This window comes from Equus caballus, chromosome 28 (assembly GCF_041296265.1).
Source record: "Equus caballus isolate H_3958 breed thoroughbred chromosome 28, TB-T2T, whole genome shotgun sequence".
Taxonomy (NCBI): Eukaryota; Metazoa; Chordata; class Mammalia; order Perissodactyla; family Equidae; genus Equus; species Equus caballus.
The window spans coordinates 41,169,208-41,189,247 of NC_091711.1; the positions used below are offsets into that span (position 1 = coordinate 41,169,208).

At 51.4% G+C, this 20,040-nt stretch overlaps 1 protein-coding gene across 5 annotated transcripts in view; it reads left to right on the forward strand.

The window, feature by feature from the left end:
* GTPBP1 (GTP binding protein 1) overlaps positions 1-19,594 on the forward strand; it is a 29,437-nt gene extending 9,843 nt beyond the window's left edge. For 4 of the 5 annotated variants that reach the window (XM_070253631.1, XM_023631648.2, XM_070253633.1 and 1 more), the window contains 10 exons: positions 2,750-2,930; positions 3,513-3,861; positions 10,130-10,253; positions 11,377-11,491; positions 12,975-13,119; positions 13,251-13,433; positions 14,227-14,362; positions 14,975-15,153; positions 15,874-16,074; positions 16,979-19,594. In XM_070253631.1, the coding sequence (XP_070109732.1) occupies positions 2,750-2,930; positions 3,513-3,861; positions 10,130-10,253; positions 11,377-11,491; positions 12,975-13,119; positions 13,251-13,433; positions 14,227-14,362; positions 14,975-15,153; positions 15,874-16,074; positions 16,979-17,071 (1,706 nt within the window). In that variant the 3' untranslated portion in view covers positions 17,072-19,594. Of the gene's footprint in view, positions 1-2,723; positions 2,931-3,512; positions 3,862-10,129; positions 10,254-11,376; positions 11,492-12,974; positions 13,120-13,250; positions 13,434-14,226; positions 14,363-14,974; positions 15,154-15,873; positions 16,075-16,978 lie in introns of all 5 variants that reach the window. The other variant, XM_023631649.2, reaches the window with a different exon arrangement.
* Positions 19,595-20,040: the final 446 nt, after the last annotated feature.

Genomic DNA, 20,040 nt, shown 5'->3' on the forward strand with positions numbered 1-20,040 from the left:
AGCCCAACTGCTCCCACTTTGTTCATTTGTTTTGCATTTTACAGACATTTGAGGACTTGACATAGGAAAGGCACCCCTTGTGGGCCATCCAGGAAATGTTTGCGATATGGTCCCTGTCCTCAAGATGCTTATGTATAGTGGAGGAAGGTGTGCATCCAAAACACTATTCCACAAGGTGTGCTGTGTGGTAAATGACATAGGGGAGCAGAGTGGGGATGGTTTTGACAGGTGGAGATGCACTGATGGGTTTTCTAGGATGAGAAATACATGAGCAAAGATGTAGAGCTGGAAAAGTGCAGAGAACATGGGATGGTGACTGGGCCACTTGCACTGGGACAAAACTTAGAAGGGGGGAAGGAGGAGGGGGTTTGGAATAAATGGGGGTGGCCTTTAAGGAATTGGAACTGAATGTTGCTGGGCCTGCGGAGCCCTTCCAAGGCTTTGACTCGGAAGTGACGACGTCAGAGCTATGCTTTGTTTAGGAGCTTAAACTTGTGTGTCTATGCAGGATGGCCAGGAGGGAGTAGAAACTGGATTTGCTAAGACCAGTTAGGGGTCTGTCTTGGTGATTCAGGTAGAATAAGGGCCTGAATCAGGCTGGTGGCGTTGGATTGGCAAAAAGAGCAGGGACAAGGAAAGAAGGGCGAGATATACAGCTAGAGTCAGCAGGACTGGAGTGATGAGTGTTAAGCTTGGGTGACTGGAGGGATGATGTTGTCATTACAAATAAGGAAGGTAAGAGGAAGAACTGGTCTGGCTTTAAGAGGAGCCCTTACCAGAGGAAAAAGCTCTCGGTTTAGAATCAGAAGACCAAGCTCACAGAGCCCCTCTGCTCCCGACCAGCTCTGAGACCTCTTAAATGGGAACAGTAATGCCTACCTCGTAGGGTTGCAGTTAGGGCTAAAATGCTTTATTAATGGTGTTAGTTTTTGTGCTGTTGTTTAAAAAGCGGGTGAGGTGGTTGAGTTTGGACATTGGGCTTCTAGGAGTTGTCCCGCAAGCAATTGGAAATTCAGTGTAGAGCTCTGGGAAGAGGACAGTGCTAGAAATGAATGCTTTTGTAGTTTTCAAAATGACAGTTGAAGCCATAGAATGAGGTGGCCAAGGGGAGTGCTTAGAGAACAGGAGAGAGGGCCACCGACTGACTAGTTGAAGAGACTGGCATTTAAGGGACAGGAGCAGGAAGACCTAGCAGAGGAGAGCGAGGAGGAACCAGAGGGCGGGGGGTGAATCAGGAGGGTTCAGGCAGTAGGCAAGCGGGGTGGGAGGGTAGTCATTCAAGAAGCAAAGGGATGGTGGCCAGCAGTGTGGGGTACCGTAAGGGTCAAGAAAAGGGCATTGGATGAGTGGTTAGAAGGCCATTGATGACTTGAAAGCTGGTTTCTTCCACAGTCGTCAGATCAGAGTGAGTAGGTGGGGAGGAAATACAGCCAACAAGTGTCGCTTACTTTTGAGATGCTTAGAGGAGATGGTGGCTCGGTAGATAAGCAGAAGCAAGGGAAGAGGGGGGTGGGTTTCCTTTTCGTAGTTTCAGAATGACTTGAGTTTGTTTGGAAGGGGAGAAATGGAGGCGGGTGAGAGAAGGTGCTGCTAGGTCTTTGGAGGGGTTAAAGGAGAAGAGTTTGGGCAGCCTCTGGGGGAGGATCCTAGGGAAGGAGCAGGGGTGCTCTCGGAGATGGAGCAGCTGGAGGAAAAGCTGGGGGAGTTATTGTAGGAATTAAATCCGACACCACGGGGAAGGCACCTGATGGGATTATTGTACAGTAGGCGCTCAATAAATGATTGCTTGGCTGGTCTGCCCTTCTGCTTGACTCACTTCCTCATCCTGAGCTCAGACTCGTTTTTCCAGCCACGTGCTGGACATTTCACCTGAGCCACCTCAGTTAAAAATCTATCCCTAAAATCATTTTTAAATTCTCTCCCCATTTTACTTTGTCTCCTGTCCTCATTATCTTTTACCTGGATTATTAGAATTACTTCCTAGCTGTGCTCCCTTTTCTGGTCTTTCGCTTGCCAGTGCGTACTTTCTGTTGCTGTCCAAGAGATCTTTCTAACCCACAGCAATCTGATCATGTTACTCCCCTGTGGAACCCCCAAGGCTTCCCACTGCCCAGTACATAATGTGATTTGCTGCTGTCTGTCTGTCTGCTTAACCACTTCCACATCTCGTGGTCTCCCATCGCTTGATAGCCTGCTCCCCGACACACCTAGCTGCTTACTGGTCCCTGAATGCGCCATGTTCTGCCATGTTCCCTGCTTTGCTCCTCTGCTAGATGTCTTTCCTCCTTTCTCTGTGGGCCCGTTCTTCACGCTTGGAGACCCAGCTTGGAGTGAGCGCCCTGCAAATTGTCCTCAGCCTCCCCAGGCAATGCTAGCTGCTTCCGCTTATGTTCTCTTTGTGTGACTCTGTAGTTAGGCACTCAAGCTGTATTGCAATTAATTAATTTCCTGTCTGTTTCTCCTGCTGGGCTGTGAGCTTGCTAAGTGTACCTTTATTCCCAGTACCCAGCATGAGGCTTAGCATAAAACCTGAGAGAGTCTCAGTGATTACTGTTGAATGAATTAATGAATGCCCTGCTTGATGGGGAAGCCCATGCCCTATTGTTTGTTAACTCTCTGTGTGCCCAAGTTTTTGACCTGTCAGGTAGAGAGAGCCATTTTTTCCTCCGGTGTCCTGGGTGTGGCCTTCATTAGGGATGGTTGACTGGCTGGCTTGTTGGCAGGCTGATGTCTGGGCTCTTGTCACCAGATGGGACTGAGTACGGGCTGAGTGAAGCTGACATGGAGGCCTCCTATGCCACAGTGAAGAGCATGGCTGAACAGATTGAGGCCGATGTCATCCTCCTGCGGGAACGTCAAGAAGCTGGGGGCCGTGTGCGTGATTACCTGGTCCGGAAACGAGTAGGAGACAATGACTTCCTGGAGGTCAGGTGAGGAGGGCTCAGAACCGTTCAGGGGTCCCCTGCAGCATGACCTTGGGGTCTGGGGCTTCACAGAGAATGGTGATTGAGCCTTTGACACCTGGTATGTCAGCTTCACCCCTTCCCTTCCTAAGGCATGGAAATAGTATCCAGAGATATGACAGCTCCATTCTTTATTTCTGCACGTCCCCATCCCTAAATATTTCCGTTTGGGAAGAGTGGGAGGGAGGCCAGCCATACATTCTGTGAGCTGCATTTGCTTTCCCATCAGCCAGTAAGGCTAAAAACCAGGGTAACGGAGGAGAGCGTTTTGTGCCTCTCTTGGCTTTGGGGCTCCTGTCTGGCAGCTTTGGGGAAGCTAGTGGAAGTTAAGGAAGAAAGCCACTGTGGTGGGAACCTAGTTCCTCCTGAACAACTGTTCAACTCCCTGGATACAGCTCCAGGAACATTCCCAACGTGCTCATCCATGAACGGGAGGAGCAGTGAGCCGGAGAGGCTCAGGGGCGGGCCTGTCCTTACAGATCCGCTTACTGGGGTTTGCTCACCCACCCACCAACTCTCACACGGATGTATGGGTTCCTCTACATGCAGGGTAGCAGTAGTGGGCAACGTGGATGCCGGCAAAAGCACGCTTCTGGGGGTCCTGACACACGGGGAGCTGGACAATGGCCGAGGCTTTGCCCGCCAGAAACTCTTCCGCCACAAGCATGAAATTGAATCTGGTCGCACCAGCAGTGTGGGCAACGACATTCTGGGCTTTGACAGCGAAGGCAATGTGGTGAACAAGCCAGACAGCCACGGTGGCAGCCTGGAGTGGACAAAGATTTGTGAGAAATCCACTAAGGTGATTACTTTCATCGACTTGGCTGGCCATGAGAAGTATCTGAAGACCACTGTCTTTGGCATGACGGGCCATTTGCCCGACTTCTGCATGCTCATGGTGAGTATGAGGCGCCCCTGAGAAGGAGGCTTAGGCTGGGCTCTTGGGAGTGTGGTGACATGCAAGTGTGTGAAATTGTTCTGAGACACAGGCCTGTTGTTTTGGGCTTTGACACTGGGTAAGGATGACAGGTTTTGCAGGGGCGCCCAGGCCTCTGAGTGTTACATTTACAGTCTTCTCAAGGTTAGGCCAGGAAGGGATCCTCTAAATAAAAGCCAAGATGCCACTGGCAGACTTCGCTTACTGTTCAGAGAAGCGTAGAGGAGGGTTTCTCCTGCGGCTTACTACCTTCAGAAATGTTTTCTCCTGGGTTTGGGCTACTCTGAGGAGATGATAGCACCAGGTGGCACCCTCAGAGATGGGGAGGGCTGGGGAACACCTGGAGGAGAGCACAGACAGTAATCACGAGGGGCCTGAGAGTGTCAACCAGTCCCAGGTACTCACTCAGAGGCTCCTGCATGTCTGGCACTGTGAGGACACGGCAGTGAACTGGGGCCGTCTCGGCTCCCACTGAGCTTACAGTCTAGTGGGAACAGATTTTATTTTTTTCCTTTTTCTCCCCAAAGCCCCCCGGTACATAGTTGTATATTCTTAGTTGTGGGTCCTTCTAGTTGTGGCATGTGAGACGCCGCCTCAGTGTGGTTTGATGAGCAGTGCCATATCCGCGCCCAGGATTCGAACCGACGAAACCCTGGGCCGCCTGCAGCGGAGCACGCAAACTTAACCACCCGGCTATGGGGCCAGCCCCTAGTGGGAACAGATTTTTAAGCAGCTCATCGTGTTGATGAACTGAAAAGAAAGGGGAGTAGAGGTTCTGCATCGGATCTTGTTGGTAAGCTTGCATTTGGGTCCCTTTGATCTTCCTCCCTGGATGGATGGTGGAGTCCTAGAGGCCCTCACCCTTGGTCACAACTGCACAGCTTTCACGGAGAGCGAGCAAGTGAACACGTTTTCCTTTGGCAAGTCCTTCTCAAAGCCCTTCTCCATTTCCCAGTCCCTCCAGCTGTCTGTATTAATAAGTGTAGTAAACACAAGCATCTGTTCAGAGCAGACTTGATCAAGTTGCCCCACAAACACAGGTTCTCAGGCAAATTCTCCCCAAACTGGAGAGTAAAGAGAGGCAAAACATATGTATCAACACTCTTGTTAGCTCTCTGCCCAAGGTTCTTGGGATCTCAGCATGGTTTCATCTCCCATATCTTCGAGCATTGCAAAGGGCCACTGCTGACCTTGACTGGGCTCAGGAAAGCTGCTCTCCAAGAAGGGGTGTCAGTGGAAGGTCCATGGGCATATTTGGGGGATTTGTTGGGTTGATATTAAGAAGGATATAGAAACCAGTTTAAAATGAGCATTTTTCTAACTGAGCTACAGTGAGCAAGGACAGTTAATGGAAATATCTGTACTCCAGAGGAAATATTATGTATTATCTGACTTTTAGGCCATGATCCAAATATTAAAAATTTCTGTAGAAAACAAAAACAAAGAAATATTTCGTTATTGTTCCATGGCAATCAATTTCTAGGGAAAAAAGTCTTTAAAATGTATAGACAACAAAGCAATAGAGCTCTGTCTCATCCAGGTTGGGAAAAATAAAAGCAAACCAAAGCTGGGTAGGAGGGTGGCTGGAGGGAAGGGAGAGAGGTAGGGGGAGGGAGTGGAGGTATCTCGGTGCAGGCAAAAGGGAGCACAGGCCTGGAACAGCTGTGTCAGAGGGCTGGCGGCTCACCTGTGGCCCGAGGATCAAATGAGAGCATCCCTTGAAAACACTCTGGAATGTATAAAGCACTTTGTAAATATGTCATGGCAATTTTAATTTTAATTTTCTTCTGTTTTAGTAAGTAGCACATTCATATGGTACAAAAATAAAAAGGTACCCAAGAGCCCATGGTGAAAAGTCTCCTTTCCTCCTCTGTCCATTTTCCTCCCAGAGGCAACCAGTATTTTCAGTTTCTTATGTATCCTCCAGAGATATTTTGTAGTCATGCCAGTAAAAGTATATATATTCTCTCCCTTCAATTTCAAACGTTCAGAGAAGTTGAAAGAATAGTACACACCCACCGCTCGGATTCAGCCGTCATTAGCATTTTGCCATGTTCATCTGTGTGTATGATGGATGCCTATGTGTATCATTTTTTCCTTGGTTTTTTGGCTGAGTCATTTGAAAGTGGATTGTTGACATTGTGACTCTTCACCCCTAAAAACTTTAGCACACTCCTAAAAGTAGAAACTGTCTCCTACTGTGATTGCAACCAGGAAGATGCACACGAGTGCCCTAATACCATCCAATATCTAGTCTGTTCATGTTTATATTCTGTCAGATGTCCCCACATGTCTTACAGATGCTTTCTTTCAAACAATGATCCAGTCACCACTCTTTATGGTAGCATGCTTTATGTACTTTGCTTTTTTTCCTTAAAAATATATCTTAGAGATTATCCTATATCAGTAGATAAGAGTTTCCTCTTTCTTTTATATGACACACTTGTGCATGTGCTGTCATTTATTTAACCAGCCTTGATGGTGATATTTAAAAACATTTACAGGCGTGCGCCACGTAATGACGTTTCAGTCAATGACAGACCATGTATATGACAGTGATCCCATAAGTTGTAATGGATCTGAAAAAGTCCTGTCACCTGGTGACATCATAGCCATCATAGAGTCGTAGTGCAACACATTACTCACATGTTTGTGGCAGTGCTGGTGCAAACAAATGTTCTGCGCTACCAGTCATGTAAAAGTGTAGGCATGCCGTTATGATACTTGGTAATGATAACGAATGACTATGTTATTGGTTTATGTATTTACTATTCTATACTTTTTATTGTGATTTTAGAGTGTATTCTTTCTACTTATAAAAAAGTTTACTGTAAAAGAGTATGCCATGTTACACTGGCAGCAGCCTCATACGTCTCATGTTTACCACATCTCTAGATTGCATTGTTTTCTCTTGCTTTATTTAATCTCATGTTGTTTTGTTCATCACAGCCCCTAAGCATACAAAATGCACTGCCAACGTTGCCAGTGAGGTCATGTCGAGTGATTGATCTGGAAACAAAAATAAAAGTGATTAAGGACTACAAAGGTGGAAAATCAGTGATGGTTATTGCTCGCCAGTGAGGCATGTCCCCTTCCACCATAGCTATGATCTTGAAGAACAAAGTGACAGAAGCTGTTAAAGGATCTGCTTGATTGAAGGCAACGAGACTAACAAAAATTTGGGAAGGGCCTATATCAGACATGGAGGAACTTCTAATAACCTGGATTGAAGACCAGACCCAGAAGCATCTCCCTTCCTGCACTGTGACCGTCTGGCCAAAGTAAAAAGCTTGTTTGCAATGTTGAAAGAAAAGGGTGGACCTGGCTGTGGTGTTGAATTTACTGCTAGCTCTGGGTGGTTTAAACGATTCAAGAATCATTATTCATTACATAATGTGAAAGTGAGGAGTGAGTCTGCAAGTGCTGATATGAAGGCAGCTAAGGAATTTTTGGGAATTCTAGATAAGCCGGTTGTGGAGGAAGATTACTTGCCAGAGCAAATATGGTTCAATATGGTTGCGACCTCCCTATTTTGGAAAGATTGCTTGAAAGGACTTTCATCCCTAAGGAGGCCAAGTCAGTGCCATGTTTCAGGTTTTAGGGACAAGATAACAGTCTTGCTTGGGGGGGAATGTTGCAGGCTACACGTTGAAGCCCTTTGTGATCTGGCACAGTGAGAACTCCAGCACTTTCAAGCATATCAATAAGCACACACTTCCAGTGCACTACAGGAGCAATAAGAAGTCATGGATGACCCAGCTCCTCTTCCGGGATGCCCTCCTGAATTGCTATGCCAGCGAAATGGAGCAGTACTGATTGGAGAATAACATACCTTTCAAGATTTTGCTTATTGTTAGTAATGCTCCCAGACATCCTCCTTTTATTGGTGATCTTCATCCCAATATCAGAGTGGTGTTTCTGCCTCCAAACACCACCTCTTTGATCCAACCAATGGATCAAGGGGAGTGATAGCAGTTTTAAGGCCTACCACCTGAGGATGACCTTTGCCTAGGTTATTGCTGTAACTGAGGATGACACTGATGCAATTCTGGAAACATTACAACATCTATGATTGCATCAAGAACTTTGCTTGGGGGACCAGCTCCATGGCCAAGTGATTAAGTTCACTCACTCTGCTTCGGCGGCCCAAGGTTTCGCTGGTTCATATCCTGGGTACGGACATGGTACCGCTCATCAGGCCACGCTGAGGCGGCATCCCACATGCCACAACTAGAAGTACCCACAACTAAAATATACAACTATGTACTGGGGGGCTTTGGGGAGAAAAAGGGGAAAAAAAAATAAAATAAAATCTTTAAAAGAACTTTGCTTGAGCTTGGGGTAATGTTACCAAGGAGTATATGAGTGGCTTCTGGAAGAAGACACTCAAGAGGTGTGTCCATGACTTCAAAGGGTTTACCAAGGATGAAGAGGTTGCAAAAACCAACAAGGCTGTGGTGGAGATGGCAAACAACTTTACCTGGGTGTGCATGGGGATGACATCGAGGAGCTCCTAGAGGTGGCTCCTGAGGAACTGACTACTGGGGAGTTGTTGGAAGTGGAACAGGAACGCAGAGCTGAAGAAGAGGCAAGAGAAAGGAAACTGCAGGGGAAGAAAAAGAAGAAGAACCCCCAAGAACATTCACAGCGAAGGGTTAGCAGGAGCTTCTGCAGACCTCAGCAAGCTCCTTAAGAAGTTTGAAAATATGGACCACAACATTGACAGGTTTTTATTAATAGAGGAGAATGTTCATGGTACGTTATCTGCTTACAAGCAAATCTATGATGAAAAAAAGAAGCAAACAAGGAAGCCACCGTGGACATATTTCTGAAAAGAGTGACACCTCCTCAGGAAGAGCCTCAGGCAGGTCCTTCAGGAGGTGTTCCGGAAGAAGGCGTTGTTATCACAGGAGACGACAGCTCCGTGTGTGTTAGTGCCCCTGAGGACCTTCCAGTGGGACAAGGTGTGGAGGTGGAAGACAGTGATATTGATGATCCTGACCCTGTGTGGGCCTAGGCTAATGTGTATGTTTCTGTCCTAGTTTTTAACAGAAAAGTTTAAAAAGTAAAAGATTTTAAATTTTAAAAATAGAAAAAAGCTTATAGAATAAGGATATAAAGAAAAAATATTTCTGTATAGCTGTACAACGTGTTTGTGTTTTAAGGGTTAGGGTTAGGGTTAGAAGAAGAAGAGTCAAAAAGTTACGGAAGAGTCAAAAAGTTAAAAAAATTAAAAAGTTTATAAAGTAAAAAAGTGACAGTAAGCTAAGGTTAATTTATTATTGAAGGAAGGAAAGCATTTTTAGTAAATGTAGCGTAGCCTGAGTGTACAGTGTTGATAACGTCTACGGTCGTGTCCGGCAGTGCCCCAGCCTTCACGTTCACTCGCCACTCTCACTGACGCCCCAGGGCACCTTCCAGGCCTGCAGCTCCCTCCGTGGTCAGTGCCCCGTACGGGTGCGCCATTTTATCTTTTGTGCTGTATTTGTTCTGAATCTCTTCGATGTTTAGATGCACAAATACTTACCCTTGTGTTACGGTCGCCTGCAGCATTCAGTACAGTAGCAGATGTGCAGTGTGCAGCGAAGGAGCGCTAGGCTAAGCCATAGAGCCTCGGTGCGGGGTAGGCTGTGCCATCGAGGTTTGTGTAAGCGCACTCTATGGTGTTCATACAAGCACGAAATTGCCTCCTGACGCATTTCTCAGAACATATCCCCGCCGTTACGTGACGCATGACTGTGTTGTTGTGGGAAGGAATAGTAGCAGTAATAACTGCTGCCATTGCTTAACACCTAATTCATGCTGGTTGTGTGCTGGACCTTTGACATATGTTATGGCATTTAAACCTCAAGTGACCCTCTAAAGCAGATATTAGCCCCCCATTTTATACAGGGGGAAACTGGGAGCCAGGGATATTAACCTGAATCTACTGTGATGACTCTAGACATCTGTTTTCCCAGACTGCCTAAGTTTGTCTTTTTCATTGTTTCTAAGTCCCCTCAGATTTTGCTAGCCCACATCGTTGAATCAGAGGTTAAAGCAATCTGTGCCCAATCCGGCTTTCATCTCACCCATTTTGATCCTGGCCTGAGACTTGTGCCCCTGTGTCCTGTTCTGACGGGCCTCAGAGATGGGAGCTCGCCCTTACCCTAGCCTTCTGCGAGACCCTGTACCTGCCCAGCTGCACCCTCTGTCTCTTGTCCTGACAGTTCTTTCTGTGTTGGGGCAGGTGGGCAGCAATGCTGGCATTGTGGGGATGACTAAGGAGCACCTGGGCTTGGCGTTGGCACTCAATGTGCCTGTCTTTGTGGTGGTCACCAAGATTGACATGTGTCCTGCCAACATCCTGCAAGGTAAGTGAAGCCTTCAGCTGGCAGCACTCTCTCTATTTGGGACAGTCACGCTGTGTGCCTCCTTGGTGGTCTGCTGCCAGGGCTTCAGCCCAGAGTCGTCCTCTGCTTCTTTGGTGCTCAGACCTTGGCCTGAATTTCCATCACCCCAGAATCTTCTGCTTCCTCCCTTGTTTGGCTCTTGGTCTGAGTACAGCCTAGAATTACCTGCTCTTTGTTCCTTCTGGTTCCACATCCTTGAGGTCCCTAACTTGGCAGCTCTCTTCAGATGGCCTCAGGCAGGAGTTGGATTTTACTGCCTAAGCTGGATGTGTGTGGGGACATTTGGGCAGAGGGTCTGATTACCTTTTAGCACCAAAGGCTTCAAAACAGGGTTACAGGACTAGGCCTCCCTGCATTTCTCCCTCACTGTTTCAGATGGTAGAAGACACGTGGAGAGGTGTCCTTCTGGAGGGCCTCATAAGGGCTTCTGCAGGTGTCTAATGTGCTAGCGATCCTATTGTCAGCTGAAGTCTTCTCCAGGAAGCAGAGCATTCTGGGAAGAACGTAGCCCTTCTTGTGGACCCCCAAGTCACTTGCTTACAGGCTGTGGGTCTGCTAGAGACTCTGGAGGAATCTGACAGGTTTCATACTCATCACCTTAGCAGACAGGCCCCATCTGTGTTCTCTTTCTACTCTAACAAGCACACATCCACCCAAAGTTTTGATCTTCCTTTTTGCTTCTCCAGGCGTTGTGGCATTTAACACTGGTCCGGCTTTTTTTTTTTTTTTTTTGAGGAAGATTAGCCCTGAGCTAACATCTGCTGCCAATCCTCCTCTTTTTGCTGAGGAAGACTGGCCCTGAGCTAACATCCCTGCCTATCTTCCTCTATTTTATATGTGGGACGCCTACCACAGCATGGCGTGCCAAGCGGTGCCATGTCCACCCCCGGGATCCGAACCAGCAAACCCCAGGCTGCTGAAGCGGAATATGTGAACTTAACCGCTGCACCACCAGGCCGGACCCAACACTGGTCCATCTTATGTCTCCTGCTTGTATCCGTAATGAGTGGACTTGTCTTGCCCTGGAAACCTGCCCAAAGAGAAGGCTGTGTCCCCCTAATTCTGTTCCCTTTCACCTTTTAAGAAACCCTGAAGCTGTTACAGCGCCTGCTGAAGTCACCAGGCTGCCGGAAGATCCCTGTGCTGGTGCAGAGCAAGGACGATGTGATTGTCACGGCCTCCAACTTCAGTTCTGAGAGGTAGTGGGGGAGTGAGTGTTTACTTCCGGGCAGGCACAGCGATTGGATGAAATAGAAGATTCCAGTCTCAGCTCAGGGCCTCCCAAGTGGCAGTGTTGCCAGGGGCTGCATAGGGTGACCTGGATTTTGAGGAGCTGGCCTCGCCGAGGTTGGAATCCCAGCTGAGGCTTCATTCCTTATCTGTGAAATGGGAATAACCTCACCTTCCTCATAGGGCTCTCATGAGTGTTGGAAATGATGTATGAAAAGCACTTAGTGCTGTCTCTGGCTGCTGTGTGATAGATACACAGCCATTTTTATAACTGTTGTTAGTAATTTTTTTATAATGTTTCTCAGAAGCTCTCTAATCAAGATCAGGTTTGGCATTTACTCGTTAGGTATTCTTTGATTCCATATTTATTGGATGTTTGTTCTGTGCCAGGCTCTTCATCTAGGCATTGAGGGTTCAGTTGGCTTGGGCATAGTCCTTGTCCTCAAGGTGGGTAGCTCCTTGGTCAGTTACTCTCTTAATAATAGTGAACTTTGTTAAATCTGTTCCTTCTCCCAGAGTTTTGGGGCTGCTTAGGAGCCATCTGCCTCCTGGCTTGGTCTAGAGTGCAGGACCCAGAGCAGCCTGGCATTTTGGCCTGTGGCTCTGCCCTGACACTGTCTTCGGGACCACCAGTTGGCCAGCAGATGGGGGTCTGCTTCAGCCGGCTCCATTTCACGTCATTCACGTTGTCCGGTGCCTGTTCTGTGCAGGCGCTATTCACTGAACGGTGGGGAATATATCATTCTGATCTCGAGGAGTTTGATTAACCCTGGATAGGAGATACAGAGACCAGTGAGATAACTGAGGAAGACCAGACATAGTTACAGGTAACAGAGACACAAGAAGTTCCTTTAGAGCTCGAAGGAATCGAGAGTGCCCGTCTGGGAAAGGCTTCCTGGAAGAAGCAGCATTGGAGATGGGCTCCGAAGGATGAGAGGAGTTGGTAGTTGGACAAGAGGGAAGGAATTCAGGCAGGAGGATCAGAGTGAACAAATAGACATGAGGGCCAAAAGTACCAAGCTTTTAGGAGAAGGCAAGCTTCTCTGGTCTGGCTAGTATAGGAATTTGAGAGAAATAAACCTGCGGAGATGTGGGGAGGAAGGATCCAGGCTATCTCCTCGGCAGCGGAAGGCAGTTACGGATTTTAAGCAAGCGTGTGTGCTTTAGGAGGAAGAGGCTCCCATTAGCTCCTGAAGTAGATCACTGGTGGAGGGACAGGAGGGGACAGATTTCAAAGACAAAACTGAGGAAGAGAAGAAGGCCTTGGAGCGGGTGTGGCTAGGAGTTGCTAGGTCAGGGCAGAGGGGTAGAGCCCTGGGACGCAACGGAGGGGGCCAGTGGGGCCCTTGGAGCAGCGGCTGGTCCAGGAGCCCTCCTGCTTCCCCCGCCCTGGGTCAGGCAGGAGCTGGCCACCCGAGCACCCTTCTTCCTTTCTCTTCACTCTCCACTTAGGATGTGCCCGATATTCCAGATCTCCAACGTTACAGGCGAGAACCTAGATCTGCTGAAGATGTTCCTCAACCTCCTCTCTCCCCGCACCAGCTACCGGGAGGAAGAGCCTGCTGAGTTTCAGATTGATGACACCTACTCTGTCCCGGTGAGTGGCTTCTGGTGGACTGGGCAGGGTGGGAGGCTGGGCGGGTCCTCCTTACAGGAGTGTTGGGGCAAGTGTGTGGTGGGGAGGGCCCAAGTGGGGATGGACTTACTGGGCCAGGGTCTTCTCTGCAGGGTGTGGGGACAGTGGTGTCGGGCACAACACTGAGGGGCCTGATCAAGCTGAATGACACGCTGCTGCTGGGCCCAGACCCCCTGGGTAACTTCCTGTCCATTGCTGTAAAGTCGATCCATCGCAAGCGAATGCCTGTCAAGGAGGTGCGGGGCGGGCAGACGGCCTCCTTCGCGCTAAAGAAGGTGAGTGTTGATGACACCAAAAACGCCCCTGAGGCTCTGCATTTTGCTAGACTCTGTGCCATCTCCAGTCCTCATGGCTGCTCTGTAAGGCGGGGATAACTGACCTCACTTTGACAGATGAGGAAACTGAGCCTCAGAGAGCACAAGTGACTTGCCCAGGAGCGCGCAGCTAGTAAGTGCTAGAGCCAGGACTTGAACCCAGGCCTGCCTGCCTCTAAGCTCTGTTCCTCCCCCTACTGCCAGCAGGGTGCCCTGAGCTCAGTGGTGAGGTCCGATAGGTGCCTCCCTGTAGCGCAGAGGGTCCTTCTGCATAGGCCGTTGGAGTCCATGCCGAGTCCGCTTCCTGCTCAGCCTTCTGTCCCTGAGGATTGGGATGAGTGCTAGCTCTGGGGTCACTTACCTTCCCCGCCAACCAGATTAACCAACAAAATGGGGCTTTCTTTATTCCTGCCAACAGTCACATCATGCTCGCCCTGTTCTTTCTACCTGAATGCGTGCCTGCCTTTGCCCTCTCACCACCCACTTAACTCTTACCTGTCCTTTGAGGCCCGGCTGAAATGCCACTTGCTGCACAAAGCGTTTCGTGACTCCCACCAGCACTGTTCAGGCTTCCACATAGCAGTAACGTCTGCATCGTACTGTTGCCCCAGAAGGCCTCTGGTCCAGTGCAGTGACACGGCAGGGCCGAGTTGGGGTAGTCCCCATTCCCAGAAGAACAGCTCGTCCTCCGGGACCAGGGGGTCAACCAGAAGGCCTCAGTGACCCTGAGGTCTGGGATTCCTTCTTTCTTTAGATCAAGCGCTCGTCCATCCGGAAGGGCATGGTGATGGTTTCCCCACGCTTGAATCCCCAAGCATCCTGGGAGTTTGAGGCCGAGATCCTCGTCCTCCACCACCCCACCACTATTAGCCCACGCTACCAGGCCATGGGTAAGTGTCTAAGGGTGCTACCAGCCCAGGAGGGCCCCTGCTCTAGCTCCCTCTAGAAAGTGCTCCAGCAACCTGAAGTTTGAGCTCCAGCCAAGAGGCAGGTGTCTGTCCTGTGCAGTCAAGCCGTCCCCTCTGTCCACCCACGAGCTGAGGTGTTTGTTCAGTCCTGTGAACACTAACTGAGTGCTGGCTCTGCAGGGCTCTGCAGACCCAGACCTGCCCTAAGAGCCTCACCCTCAGTCCTTCAGCAACATCTGCTGAATGCTGCTGTGCTGGGCGGTGGGGCTGAGGTGCTGGGACAAAGACGGGGTGGGCAAGGGCCTCCCCTCAAGAAGCCTCCAGTCCAGGGAAGGCACACATGCAGACACAGGGCCCTGTATTAAGGAGCGTGGGCCCAGGGACGGGGGCATCTAACTGGAGGAAAAGGTGGGAGAGTACGAGGCAGGATCAGATCCAGGGGCAGGCCGCCAGCTTACTCGGCCACACTCGGCCTCCCTGAGGTCTGCAGCCTGCTGCAGCTCAAGAGTATTTCGTGCTTTCACTCACTGCCTCCCCTCCCCTGAGGGCACTGGGCAGCTCAGGCCTGTCCTGACCTCCTGGGTCCCTTGGCAGTGCACTGTGGCAGCATCAGGCAGACAGCCACCATTCTGAGCATGGACAAGGACTGTCTGCGCACTGGGGACAAGGCCACCGTGCACTTCCGCTTCATCAAGACCCCTGAGTACCTGCACATAGACCAGCGGCTGGTGTTCCGGGAAGGCCGCACCAAGGCTGTGGGCACCATCACCAAGGTATGGCCGGGCAGGCCTCCTTGCCTGCCCCCAGGGGACACCGGGGCCACTCCAGTTCTAAACCATGAGCAGAACAGGCTCTTCTTGAGAAATCCTGTGGACTCTTCCCTAACTGCCAGGGGCAGAGGCACTAGTCCCTGCCTCGGGAGAGCTGGAACAGCACATCCCTCCTGGGTGGCAGCTCTTAAGATTTGTTATAGCCACACTCCAAATATTTCTAGGTACTGAGGTCTTCACTTGGGCTCTTTGGGAGGCCTGAAGTTAAAACTTGCCCCAGCCTCTTGTTGCAGAGGGAGCAGGACCCTCGGGCTGGAGATGCGCTTGATGCCCTGTGGAGTTTCAGCCAGCTTAGCAAGTTCATCTCACCAGGCTCTGGCAGACTGGACCCTGGCCTGGGAGCTGGGCTGAGTGGGAGACGGCCGAGGTTCACAGACCGTCTGTGGGAAGAGCACCTAGGGCAGGGAACAGGACGGAGTCCTTCTGGGCTGGGCTGAAGCAGGTGCGATATCAGCCCAGGCCGTGGCAGTCCTGGGACACAGTGGAGATGAGAACATCTCTTCACCCACTGCCCCTGTCATGGTCCTCCTGCCATCTGCCCCGCCCAGGAGCAGCCAGGTGGGGGAGTTCCTGAGAGAGAGGGTGGGGGCGGGGGAGCGGGCAGCTGAGCTGAGGTCCCTGCCTGCAGCTCTGGCCTTAGCCTCACCCTCTTGGCTCCTGCAGCTTCTCCAGACCACCAACAACTCCCCAGTGAACTCCAAGCCCCAGCAGATTAAGATGCAATCGACAAAAAAGGGCCCCCTGACCAAACGAGAAGATGGGGGCTCGGCTGGAGGGCCAGCAGTAGGGGCACCTCCGCCTGGAGACGAAGCCTGCTCTCTAGGAGCTGCACAGCCAGCTACGTCCAGCAGTCTCCAGCCACAGGTGAGCGCGCGTCCCGGGCTGGTCCTGGGCCCCTGGCTGAGGGTGCGGCCATTACTCTAGTGGGTAGAGGTGACAAGTAGGAGAGCCTCAGGCAGCCTTCCCTCACTGCCACGTCTGTTCATAGATAGAAGGTGTTTCCCACAGCTCCTGGCACATAAGTGCTATCTAAGTGTGAGCTATTTGTCTCTTAAGGCAGTGTTTTTTAATCTTTGAGATGTGGCCTACATAAAATCAATTTAATTGGTACTGCTTATTAGCATTTCCTTTTAATCAAATAGACTAGAAAAATGTCATCTTCCCTTTCCTAGTCAGAGTAAGTATTGTGTGTGTGTGTGAGTGTGAGAGTGACGCGTGTGCGCTGCCATCCAAACGGTTTGAGAGACGCTGCCTTAGAGGGTCCTCCTGTGCCTCCTTCCTGACATGGCACCTCTGGAGGGGTAGGTGGCCTTGGGCCCTGTGTCACTGTGGCTCTCAATCAGCATCTCCTACCTGCTCTCTCCTGGCACGCCCTCACCTCGCTCCTTCCGGAGTCTGTCTCTCTCCACCTCCTCTGCTCTCTTTCCCGCATTGAGCCATTCCTCTGGCTCATTCATTCCCTTCCTCTGTCCACCTATTAGTGGTGGCAGATGTTGGTTTCTGTTCTCTTTGTGCTTCTCTGAATGGCTCCCTCTCATGCCGTTATCACATGTAACCCACCCATTCAGGAGGAAGGGAGGGTGGGCCAGCTCCACCTGACAGAGAGGAAGTGCCAGGCTCTGGGTCACATCAGAGATGACCACTCAGGCTAGGCTGGGACCACATTAGCTCGTCTCCTGCCGCCTCTTCCCACTGCCCCAGCCCCTCTGCTGTCTTGTCCTGCTCCAATGGGCCACTGCTTCTCAAGCTGCTTCTTTCTCTGTTTCAGCCCAAGCCCAGCAGTGGCGGCCGGCGACGGGGGGGCCAGCGTCATAAGGTGAAGTCCCAGGGGGCCTGCGTGACCCCTGGCAGCGGCTGCTGAATCTACCCCAGGCCCACCCTGTCCACCCAAAGGATCCTCGTGCTCTGGCCACTGCTCCACCAGATGGGCCAGAGCAGCTCTGACCACCACTCACCCTCCCCCAGGCCACAGCCGGAGCCTCATCATTCCCTCACCCCCGTTTTCCAGGGGGGTTGTAATTTATAAGCTGAGGAAGGTGGCCAGATTTCTGGAGGACTGACCATCTCCCACCCTCTTCCCTGCCTTCTTCCTCACCCCTGTTTTTTGTACATCTGGGCCCTTAGTTTTTATTCTTTTTATTATATATCTATCTCTCTACCGTGTGTGTGCATGTGTGCGCGTGCGTGTGCGTGTGTGTTGCAGGAGTGCGGCTGGTCAGGGTCCTGGCAGTCTCTTTTCCTCTTCCCTGGCCGCCTGCCCGTTCATCCGCGTGTCTCTGCAAGAACCTTCAGGGGCTGTCAGGAGCTGAAGGCGCCCTCCTTCCCTGGGTTCTCTCCTCTGTGCCCGGAGCTCCTCCATGGAGCCAGACCCCGGCCTGAGGGGCTTCTGGGTGTAAGTGTCTGCTGCTGCCAGAGCAGGGAGCCCTCCGGCGATGTGGGGACTTTAACAGGTGGAGAGTGGTGGCTTCCTCTTTTCTCTGTCTCCCTCTTTTTCTCCTTAAACCCCAGAACAGGTAATGCCAAAAGCTCTTAAGTTGTAACCTGTAGATGTGTGGAGGGGAGAGGCGATTGGATTGTAGGACCCTCCCCGCCCCTAACTCTGACCCTTGCCACTGACCCAAAGATGGATGGTGGCTTTGCTTTCCCCTTGGAGACAATCCTGTGCTTGCCTGGCTGGCCAGGGTGATGGCTGCTGTGCCGATCTGCCGGGCTGGAGGCTCTCTCCTTGCCCAGGAGCCACCTCCTGCTTGGACTTTGACTCTGAATCTTGTTGGGCCTCGGCGCTTAGCCTGCTCAGGTTGTGCTCACTAGCGCCTCCCATTGGTTGGGGTACGGGGTGTTCCTCTGAGCCAGGCCAGGCACCCCTCCTTCCCCACCACACCCCTGCCACGTCGCCCCAACATGGCTGCTACAGGAGCACAACAGTGAAGGGCCTGAGCCCCAGGTTTGGACACCCCGATTGGGGTGTGGGGAGGCAGGCAGGGCAGAGTGAAAAAGACTCTTCCAGGCCCAGCACAGAGCAGTCAGATCTCTGGAATAATCACTGCCTGGGTGGCGGTGGGTTTCCCAGGCCAGAGATGGCAGTGGGGCTCTGAGCCAGCCTTGTCCGAGCTGTGGACTGAAGCCCCAGTTTAGGGTGAACTGATGGGCGGAGACGTGTTCCTTCTCTCGCCGGGCAGTCACCCAGCTAGCTGGGTCCCTCCCCAGCCTTGCCGCCCCCTTCCCTGTTCCTCCTGCTTCCAGGCTGCTGGTTCCTCTCCAACCCTCCTTCCAGTTACTTCTAGTTACCACTAACCTGTGGCCATGGACTGACCAGACCAGCACACAAAATAAAAGTTTGTTTGAAGTTGACAGTGTCACGTTCCCTGCCCAGCCCCTCCAGGTGGAGGTGCTGCCACGGGGAACACTCACTCTGCCTGCCCCAGAGCCCCGGGCTGCAGAGCAGGGCAGGGCTGGGAGGAGCCCAGCTTCTCCTGTCAGGCAGACGTGGCTTGAAAACCCAGGCTCCTCCACCAGCGTTGACACAGGACAAGTTGCCAACCTTCTCTGAACTGTTTCCTCATCTACAGCAAGAGGTGAATGCTTACGTCAGGGTTGTTGTGAGGATTCAGTGAGCGAGTGTCTCTGAGGCCCTGACGTGGTGCCCAGCATGTGGGAGGTGCCAGTGGACGGTCAGCACACTGCTTACCACTCACACTTGCTCCCAGGTCTGTAGTAGAGGCCACAAGCTGGGGGACAGGCTGGAAAGGAGAAATGTGGCATTGACACCTCTCTGCTGTGTGGCTGGGGCTGAGCCAGGTGTCTCACTCACTTCATGTACTTTGACATTCGCAGCTGCCATCTGCGAGGGAGGTGGTGTTAGTCCCGTTAGTTAAGGAAACAAGCTCAGAGGAGCAGTGCCGCCAGCAGGCGTGTTCGTTCTCGCACCAGCCATTCCCGGTCAGCCACTCCAGCATGTCCTTTGGCCCCTGCCTGTTTCCCGGTTGCTTTTTGACTCTGGTTCTGCTTCCAGGGGCTCCAGTGTTGAGCAGCTCCCTGCTGTCTGTCCCCTTGGCGGTGCTTTGGAATTTGTCTTTCCACAGGACTTGGCCATGGTGGAACCTCAGAGCATTTTGTTTGAATTCTTTTGCCCCTGTGAGCGTAACCACTTTCCCTACATTTGGAAGCTGCGGCCTCCACTCTGGCCTCTGCCTCAGACACTCAGGAGGTCGGTCTGGATCTCTGTGGTCACCACACCTACTAGCAGGGGCTGACTGAGTATAGCATTTTACTGTTGTTAACAGGGACTACGAAGGTCCCCTGTGGGTCTCAGCTCCACCAACTATCCATTTGGAACAAACACCAGCCCTTTTATAGTTGATGAAGAATAAAGTTGTTAATCCGATCCTCTCATGGCAAATCCTGACCGTTCTGTATGTGCAGCTAGCGTTTGTGGTGTCTTTAGTTCAGTCAGACCACTCTTCTGGCTTACTGGCCTACCTGGCACAGGAGAGGGCAACAGCAATGTGCCATGGGGCAGGGGGAGGCCCAGGTTTGACTGGGGTCACGGGAGCTACCACAGAGAAGACGGTGTGAGGGTTGAGGGGCCAGTAGGATTAGGACGTGTGCAGACGGGCAGAAGGTATGTGCCTGGCCCAGAGGGCACGAGCAGGGGCACTGAGCCTGGACAGCGTGTGGCAAGTTCCAGGGACTCGTTTATTGGTGTTTGGGGATGTCTCCTTTGTTGAAAAATGGTGCTAGATGCAGAGCAGGTGTTGAGTGAAATAGGGGTGAGTGGAGTGAGGATTGTGGGGGGCGAGCCGTGGGACTAGCTCTGTCCCTGGACTTAGA